This window comes from Enhydra lutris, unplaced genomic scaffold, assembly GCF_002288905.1.
Source record: "Enhydra lutris kenyoni isolate GAN:26980312 unplaced genomic scaffold, ASM228890v2 scaffoldscaffold59, whole genome shotgun sequence".
Taxonomy (NCBI): Eukaryota; Metazoa; Chordata; class Mammalia; order Carnivora; family Mustelidae; genus Enhydra; species Enhydra lutris.
Window position 1 is genome coordinate 597,552 of NW_019154143.1, and position 9,098 is coordinate 606,649.

The following is a 9,098-nucleotide window of genomic DNA, read 5'->3' on the forward strand; positions in this document are numbered from 1 at the left end:
CTATGGCAATTTTAGTGGAATCAGGAGAAAAAGCCATGCCCTTCACCATATAGCTCTTCCTGCCATACTAAGAGTTAAAAAAGGAAAAGAAAAAAAAAAGTCATGAGTACACACGGTAGAGAAAAGAGAAGAAAAGGTGTTTGTGTGACTGTATTGAGCGTGAGAGATTCATCCTGAGAAAAGATGGGGCAGGCCATTTCCTAGGCAGATGGCTGGGGAAGTTAGTTGGGAAGTTTTCCAGATTCATAAGACCCCATGAACAGGTTAAGGACACACAGAGTATTCTCTTCACCTTCATGTCAGCTGGTTTGGTGGAGAATTTGTCTCTCCGCTCCCCATGCTCATCGTATAGCAACACCACCCGGTCCACTGTGCAGACGGCAAACTTGGCATTGTTCTGGGACCAAGCCATGCAGGTCACCTTTGCAGCTCCATCCTGCAGAGGCAGAGGGGGCAAAAGGAAGCCCAGCTGTTCGTCTAGAGTGACAAAAGCATTTCTAGTTCCTTTAGCTCTAGTGTGACTTGGTCAATTCTCCACATCACAGTCCTTAAAACAAAAGATGCATTCTGGTCTCCAAGGCTATAAAACCCTGGCCCAGGAGAACAAGGTGCTTTAGAAACCCATAATGCAAATACACTTCGAGGTGACACGCAGAATCAACTGTACCGATGTGCCCCTGCAATGGCCTTGCTCCTTCACAGCTCAACTGAAATAAATTCAACTGGTCTGATAAGTTGTTTTTTTTTTAATAGGTTCTGGTCTTCAGCCATTCATTCAATATATACATATTTTTTCATTCAATATTATTTTTTTTAAAGGTTTTATTTATTTATTTGACAGAGAGACTGCAAGAGAGGGAACACAAGCAGGGGGAGCGGGAGAGGGAGAAGGACGCTTCCCAGTGAGCAGGGAGCCTAATGTGGGGCTCAATCCCATGACCCTGGATCATGACCTAGCTGAGGACACTTCATGACTTAGCCACCCAGGCACTCCTCATTCAATATATATATATATATATAAATTTTTTTTTTTTTTTTTTTTTAAAGATTTATTTATTTGTCAGAGAGAGAGTGAGAGAGAGAGAGAGAGAGAGAGCGAGCACAGGCAGACAGAGTGGCAGGCAGAGGCAGAGGGAGAAGCAGGCTCTCCACAGAATAAGGAGCCCGATGCGGGACTCGATCCCAGGACACTGGGATCATGACCTGAGCCGAAGGCAGCTGCTCAACCAACTGAGCCACCCAGGCGTCCTTATATTTTGAATACCTTATTGAGAAAGGCATGTAGCCAGGGGCTGAGAGGAAGACAAAGAGCAACATACGGTCCCTGCCCCCAGGCTAATGACATGGTGCAAAACAGGAAAAATCCCATTAGAGAGGCATGTACAAAGCACGATGATAGTTTGGGGAAGCCTGAAATCGTTTTATGTTTAAATGACCAACTTTAAGCTTTGAAGAATTGGCTGTAATTTAATGGGGGAAGTTATCTGAAGTAGAAGGAATGATAGGAGCAAAGGCAAATCTCATTAAGAGACAGTAATTTAATTTAGCTGAAACTATCTTGCAAATAGACGAGGTAAGGCAGGAAAAATAATGAGGCCAGCGCAAAAAAAATTTTTGAAATTTGGCCAAGAAGTTTGGGCTTATTTGGTAGGAAAAAGACAGTGGAAGTACTGGAATAGGGAGTAAGACACTCAGAGTTGAGATTTAGGATGAAAATGCCACCAGCTTAGATTTTTTTTTTTTTTAAATTCCCCCCTGCCCCACAAACTATGCACTGCTCACAAGTCCAGTTTGGAAGTGATCATCTCGCAGTCGATTATTCTCTTCCACATCTGTCTACCACCTGGTCCTCAAAGCTTCTGCACTAAGGACTTCCCTCCTTAAAATAAAACATTTAGCTTCTGCTCCAATTGTGTGATTAATTACTTGGGCTCCAGAGCTCTGGTTTGAAACTTTGTTACTTTTCACTCCTAACCCACCTACCTCCAAAGTCCCAGGTTTAAAAGGCCTTTTTTTGTTTTCTTCCCTCCATCAAAATCCTCAGAGTCAGAAAATAGCCACACCACTACCTTTACCCCCCCTCCACTGCTTGATTAAATTAGGTTTGAAGGGCTGAGGGTTCCTCATTTTCCTTGCTCATCATCTTCCTTCATCATTTTGCCAATCCTGGGCGTTTGCCCTACCCTGCATCATGACACCTTATTTTTAAAGACTGAAGGGGATTTTCACTTCCAATTATTCCATTAGGGTAAAGGAATTTTTAAATTACAATTTCGGGGGCAGTTTCCTGAGCAATGAGCACTTCTCTTTTGTTCTAATTTCCCTCTATTCTCCTAATACCACATTCGCTGTGAAGCCTTCCTCATTCCTCACAGCACTGTCGTGAGGATTCAAATGGGGCAGGGAGTAGAATAATAAAAACTAACCTTTAACAAGATCTTACCATAGACTAGGCATTTTGATAAATGCTCAATATGCATTGTCCTTTTACTTCATAACGCTGAGACAGATATGATTATGCATATTTTACAGATGGGGAATCTGATTTCAGAAAAGTTAAGTAATTTGCTCAAATTTACATACACAGTTCATAACGGGGTGGAACCAAGATTTAAATCCACGTATGTCTGACTCCACAAGCCACAATCCTAACTCCTGAAATTATGCTGTCTTGCTACATAGGGAACGTTCACTTATGGCAGATACTATCATTAGCTTTGTATGAGTCTATCCTTTGAATTTTGAATGTTCTCGCTCGTCTATCGGTTTCTACAGGGCTTTTTAGTTCGCGAAGGCTTTTGCGCACGTGACTTTCTTTAACTCTTCCTCCAAACCCCCTCAGGTTGCTATTATTGTTACTCCCATTTTCCAAATGAAGCAGTTGGGTGGGCGCTCAGAGACTGTGTGCCGAGGGCTTCAAGTCAGCGGGATTGGACCATTTATTGAAAATGGAGCTGGCACTAGGACTTGAGTGCTGGTCTCCTAGCTCCAAAACCCAGCCTTTCTTTAGCATGGTTCCTCCCCCGGTGCCCAGCCTTTTCCGAATCCGAGATCTTCATCATCAGAACGAACGTGAGGTCTTCCGCACTCCGTCTTTGGGGCTTTTACCTAAAGCGCTTGTTTATCTGGGCGCAGACTTAGGTTCGCTGTATCCATGTGCGCCCAGCGCGGGGCCTCCTACACAACTGCTGTCAAATGAAACGGAATGAAAGCTACCGAGGTTAGCGGTCCGTCTTGACTACCGCACACTACCGGCCGAGCAGAGATTCCGCATGCAGTAGGCGCTCAACATCGTGAGATTTCAGTTCCCCCACTTCTCTGGGAACGTTAAGGCTGGCGAGGGAGAGAAGAGGCACGCAACTCCTCACCTGAGGGCTCAGCAGGGTCCTCAGGTGCTTCAACTGCATGACGAACACCTGTCTCTCGGATGCCACCAGTCAGCGACAACTCCCGTCGTTACCTGGACAACCCGCCACGCAGCCGCGGCAACTGCCGCTGACGCAGACGCGACTACAGCGCGACACACTTCGCAAGGTCACCACGTAGCTTCGCTGTGAAGCAAACAGAACGTGCGCAGGCGCAGTGAGGTCTAGGGCGGGACCCTGAGAGGACTCGAATCCTCTCTTCAACCAATCCCGTCGTTGCTTGCAAACTCCAGCTCAAGCCACGCCCACAAGCCCTCCGCAAACTCGAGTTCCTACGTAATCGCGGTCTTTCTCCCGCCGGGATTGTGAGTAAAGTGCGGCTGAATACTTCTTTTAATCCTTACAACCCTGGAGGAAGGCAGGGCGGTTGCTTTCATACGTTTTGCAGAGGCCGGGATTGAACCCGAATAGGCTCCATGATTTGCACGGGGTATCACAAGGCTAATAATGATAGTTAACTGAATACTCAGGATGCGTCTGCCAGGTACTGTGCAAAAGGTGGTAGACGCATTATCTCATTTAATCTCAAAGACACCTTTTGAAGGGGATGGCATTATTAGTTCCATTTTACATGCCAGGAGACTCGGGATTAGAGGGATCAGTTAAGAAACTAACAGTAAAGGATGAAACTCGGATTCAACCCAGAGCTGATGCATTTAAACAGCCTTTATATTCTGAACTTTTAACCCCCTGTATCTATGCCATGCTTCTATACCCCGTGCCACTTCCATCCCAAGAAATGAGCTGTCCAGAGTCGGAGATGTGAGTGTTGCCGCGCCAGTGGCGACTGAGAGGTACTACTTCAGAACTGGGTAGCAGTGGATCAAAGACTGCTGCCCAGATCTGGATGCTTTTGTGGTTCAAGGCAGAGGGCAAATGAGAACTGGGCTTATCTGATAGAGTAAAGTTAAGTCTTGTAATATCTGGGGTTGGAGCTTGATTAAGTAGAAAGGATAATGACTTCTTGATCTGTTTGGATTGGGGTCCCTTTCAGAATTACTGGTCTACATTCTTGTAACATGCCAGAGAGACTGAAATGCAGAAAAGGAGCGTTCATACACCTCCTCTGGAAAGATCCGAAGTTAAGAAGACCTATAATTCTCCAGAGAGTATAGCATATGATGTCCAGATTCTGGGTTCTGCAGCTTTTCCCCCACAGTGGTTGCAAACGTCAACAGGTATTTCTCTCACTGGTACCATCCCCTCACCCTTGGAATTTAGGAAACAGTAGAGGAAAGCCTCTGTTTTCACAGGAAGGAAGTAGCCCCAGAGCCCAAAGTATAAGTCTTTTGACAGGGGAGTTCCAACCCCTCGGTTTTATTTCCATAATCCTCTGGATATAGTGTCAGAGAGTGAATATAAACTCATTTACACTTTACATTATTATTGACTTTGACCAAATCAGCAGAGACAGGCAGACAGAAACAAAAGGAAAAGTGAGGGCAGGGGAAGACTAGAAGTACAGGAGTGCACAGGATAGGAGCACGGGTACTGAAGGATCCATTAGTGGAGCTGCTCTTTCATTTGTCCCAAAACACCATTCACTCCTTTTCTGGAAATTAACTTGAGGTTGATGGAGGAGTCAGAGGAATAAATGGTGGAAAGCTTGGGTGTCAATGTGGGCAGTGAACTTAAAAAGGTTACCAGCCCCTCTCATGTGGTATAACCTTCGTTTCCATGGATGCAGGAGAATTTATATTTCCCTCCTTTTCCTTCTCCCCCCTTCTCACTGAACAAAACAAAAGGAACTAGGGCTCTAGTTTTCTACACTCATTTCTGTACTCTCCCCACCCATTCCAGGCTATAGAATCAAAACAAACACCTTAAAACAATGAGAGTGCTCCTGTCGAGTTGGCGGTGGCGTGAGAGGCCCTTGTGGTCAGGGGAGAGACAGAGTGGGGAGGTGTCTTCAGCATACTATACAGTATCCCATACAGTCATCTCCAGTTTGTCCAAGAACGTTTATTGGAAAAATGTCCAAGGGGTGAGGTCACCAGCAGCTGGGGGGGCTACCAGGTGAGGGGGAGCACCTGAGGCTCCGTGGAAGACATTGGAGTAGTGCAGTGCAGCATCTGCCTCCAGACCCAGACAATTCCTTTGAGTTGCTGGGGGAGGGGGAGTACCCAAAGAAACACCCCTCTCTGAGACCCAGAGGCAAGATGTGGGGGCAGCTGGGGATGCCGAGACTCCTGATGCAGGTGCAATGGGGGCCGCATCTGGGACCTAGTGGGATACAGTTGAACAAGTGTCTCTCCCCTGGACCTGGGGGATGGAAGGACATATCCCACCTGATAGCCATTCCCCAGGTCCAGGGGCACAGACCCTAAGAGACCTACCTTCTGGCCCTGCTCACAGTGGAAAGAGGATGGGTACCAGGCCTGAGATTGTGGGAGTGTCATTACCCTCTAGGAGATTATGGGCTCCTTCAGTCTTGGGCAGATCACCAACTGAGGCTCTCCCTGACCCTATCCCCATCCCCAGGTTGTTAGTGCATCTGTTTTGGAGTTCGGTTTCTTCACTCATACATCAATGGTGTTGATGGATGGTGACTTTTTCTGTTAAAAAAAAAAAAAAATGGCTTGAGTCTCTCATGTCAGGAAGGTAAGAGCCTCCTCCATCCCAAATATCCATTTCCCCTCTCTTCCTGCCCCTCTTTGGCCTTCTCCCTTTCCCTGACTGCTTCTAGAAGCAAAATCACCCTTCCCTCCCTCACTGGCCCCACATCACATCACCTGTCTCGTCCCCACTGGCCTTCCCTGAGGACTCTGTTCCGGCCCCTTCCCCTTCTCCTTGGGGTTGTTGTTGGAGTCGTTGTCCTTGATGATATCATACTGACGGCAGAAGAGCCCAATTACAGCTGAAACACAACAATACAATCTGCACCTTGATCTTGACCTCCCCACTCACAGCCTTGAAGGGCATGAGATACCCACACGGTTTCTAGAAAAATCTGAAAAGAAAACCCTTGAATTTCTAGTGCTCATATGTGAGAACCACCCTCTTAGCCTTCCTCTCCTCAAACTTCTGCTCACCCCCAACTAAGCATCTCCCCGCTGCATTTCCCTCCCTGCCTTTTCTCCTGAGCTTCACCACCTCCCACCTTCACTGAGCCCCCCACTCCCCCAATCCTTGGTCCGCCGTGCAGCTGCTCACTCACCAGCCCACATGAGCAACACCACCACAATGATAACCACTTCCCCTGTCTGCAATGGTCGCTCTCCCTCCAGACCCTCTACTGTGATGTCACCTGAGAAGAAAGAGATAGACTCCAGGTTATGGGGAGCGGCCACAGAGCTCTGCTATGCAGACCCGTAAGGATGAAGAGTCTGGGGCCAGGGTTGCCCTTGAGAGCCCCTCTCTAGGAAGCTGTTGGTGGACAGGTAGGTAGAGACCAGAAAAGCAGGAACGTTGCGGGCAAGTATTCACGCAGACTGCGGCGGCTGGGAACAGAGGGTGGGGGAAAGGATGCTTAAAAGCCCTTCTCCCAAACGATTCATTATCAGCCTGTTTATACCCAGTCCCCTGCCAACCTTTTTCCTTCGTTTCTTGGCAGTATGATGAATTAAGTCATCCTTTTATTCATCTAAGCTAGACTGTGGCTTGTTTGGGGGGAAGTAAACAAGAGGCTAAAGGGCAGGTAAAAAGCCAGAGAATCCAAAGCTTTCGGGAGTGGAGAATAGCTGAGCCTCTCACCTGGGCTTGAGCTGTTGGAGGGTAGCCGGTCAGAACCTTTGAGAGTTCGGAAGTGCACCCGAGGCCCTGGGGGGCTCTCTCCCCGAAGGCCGATGCTCCGGACCTGCACCGTGTAGTCGCTGTCTTCAGCCAGTCCCCAGAGGGCACAGGCCCGCGTGGTGGTGTTCACCTCCCTGATCACACGCTGCCCAGGGCCATTCTGTCGCTGCGGGGAGATGATGGGACAGGAGGGCGGTCTCACACCAGTCCCAGGACTCAAACATCCAAGCACTCCACTGAGTAGGATGACAAGGGCAGCTTGAGCCAGGGGACACCAGCTCCCAGATTCTCCCACCACGGGGAGGGAAGCTTTGGTCCCCGGTGGGGGTAACGGAAGGAAGGCTCAGAGTTCCAAGGACACAGGCTGAGGGAGCAGAATGGTGATTCGTACTTGCTGGGAAATGGAGTAGCCAATGACGATGTTGCCTTCTGGGACGTCCCAGGACACAGTGGCCGAGTTGGCTCTGAGGTGAGTGACTGTCACATTAACAGGAGAGGGAGGCCGGTCTGTTGGGTGCCAGAGTGAATAGGTTAACAGGTCCCATGTACGGACTAGCTCTGCTCGACCCCACTACCCCTTTACTCACCTGCTCGCACAAAGCCCAGGTCACAACTGACCAGCAGGAGGACCGTAGGGCTTAAGTATGGGGAGAGGGGCATCAGCGAAGCCATGGTCCCCACCGAGTCCGCTGGGAGGCACTAGGGCATCCGCTTGACATCCAGGCGGGGCTCCTGGAGGTGGCAGGAGTTGTTGGGGGGGGGGGGGGCGGTGTCCAGGACTGCCCAGAACGCACGGGTGGCAGCTGCTCTCCCTGGCTCCCCACCGCCCACAGCAGCCCCGGCCCGTTCTCCCCACGCCTTCCCCGCCCCCGCATCACCCGGGCGTCCCCAGTGCGCCGCTCTGCCCGGCCCACACCCACCTCCGCCGGTCCTCGCGGTCGGTCAGGCCTCAGGGGGCTGCTCGGTGCCCATAGGGCGGCCCATCGCCCGGCTCCGCGGTGCTGCCCCTACCCCATCCCGGCGCGGGCCCGGCGGGGGCCCGGCGCGGCGGGCAGCGCGGGACCGAGCTGCGGGCAGAGGGCAGGCGGAGGCGTAGCGAGCCGCGGGGCGGCTGGGGGCCCCCAGAGCTCGGACGGGCCGCGTAGTCTGTCCCTGAGCGGGGGGCGGTGCCAGCGCGGCCTGGCCGCTGGCCGGAGTCCCTGTGCGGGAGGCAGTGCGGCTGCTCCGCCGGCGCCTGCAGCGGGATGTGACCGTCCCGGCTAGCTAGCCGCCGCCTTCTGCAGAGCTGGCCCCGCTCGCTCCGCCGCAGCCCGACCGGGACGTGCCGGCCCGCCCCGCCCCGCCGGGGTTCTCGCCGCCGTCATCCCCCTCACCCCCCCCTCCCCCGACCCTGTTCTCCCGGGGCTCCTCCCACGACCCTCCCATTGGCGGCCTCCGGGTCCCCTTGCCTCTGATCCCGGCTGCGGGGGCGTAGGGAGAGGCGCAGGTGCGAGGGTCTCGGGCACCCTGGAGGGCCCCTCCCTCCCCGGGTGGAATTAGCCAAGTTGGGAGGAGGAATCCCACTTCCCCTGCGGGAGGGGACAGAGTGGGGAGATAATTGTTCTAAAATCTCCTACTTGTAGACTGCGTCAGCTTTTAAATCTCTTCCCCATTCATAATCTGATTTTCGTTCTCTTCGCTCTCATTCATTCTTTAATTTATTAAACAAATATTTATTGAGCGTCACCTAGGTGTCTGGGCATGGGAAGAGCTGGAGTCCAGCAGTTAAGACAGCAGGCTGGGTTTATAGCGGCGGAAGTCTAAAGAGTAGCAACCCATGGTTTTTAGCTCTTCTTCCTGCCTGGCGTGGAGAAATTGGTCGCCTAAGTGTCAGGTTTCCTAAAATCAGAGCGTGCAGAACCTCATAGGGCTGTTGGCAGGATCCAGTGAGATAATGTTGGG

General features: G+C 51.0%; 3 protein-coding genes across 3 annotated transcripts in view; all 3 read right to left on the reverse strand.

Moving 5' to 3' along the window:
* The window catches only part of LOC111158378 (intraflagellar transport 172), a 36,282-nt gene extending 32,869 nt beyond the window's left edge, over positions 1–3,413 (reverse strand). Inside the window, 3 exon segments of the mRNA XM_022520386.1 lie at positions 35–67; positions 293–436; positions 3,369–3,413. Coding sequence (XP_022376094.1) covers positions 35–67; positions 293–436; positions 3,369–3,407 — 216 coding nt within the window. The 5' untranslated portion in view covers positions 3,408–3,413.
* Positions 3,414–5,367: 1,954 nt separating this feature from the next.
* Positions 5,368–8,440, reverse strand: LOC111158409 (fibronectin type III domain containing 4). Its single transcript, XM_022520406.1, has 7 exons — positions 8,078–8,440; positions 7,745–7,889; positions 7,549–7,664; positions 7,119–7,323; positions 6,583–6,672; positions 6,158–6,282; positions 5,368–5,980 (listed from the first exon to the last, which is right to left on the reverse strand). The coding sequence occupies exons 2-7, from the start codon at positions 7,827–7,829 to the stop codon at positions 5,945–5,947; spliced, it is 657 nt and encodes a 218-aa protein (XP_022376114.1). The 5' UTR covers positions 7,830–7,889; positions 8,078–8,440; the 3' UTR covers positions 5,368–5,944.
* Positions 8,107–9,098, reverse strand: part of LOC111158379 (fibronectin type III domain-containing protein 4-like) — a 13,426-nt gene continuing 12,434 nt past the window's right edge. The window contains 1 exon segment of the mRNA XM_022520387.1: positions 8,107–8,391. Within this exon segment, the coding sequence (XP_022376095.1) occupies positions 8,107–8,391 (285 nt within the window).

Excerpts from the sequence above, each read along its gene's own strand:
- LOC111158409 (XM_022520406.1), bottom strand. The coding sequence starts at position 7,829 with ATGGCTTCGCTGATGCCCCTCTCCCCATACTTAAGCCCTACGGTCCTC. Across the intron at positions 7,665-7,744 it reads CCTGGGCTTTGTGCGAGCAG|ACCGGCCTCCCTCTCCTGTT; the intron begins GTGAGTAAAGGG and ends GGCACCCAACAG. Across the intron at positions 7,324-7,548 it reads GCTACTCCATTTCCCAGCAA|CGACAGAATGGCCCTGGGCA; the intron begins GTACGAATCACC and ends ATCTCCCCGCAG.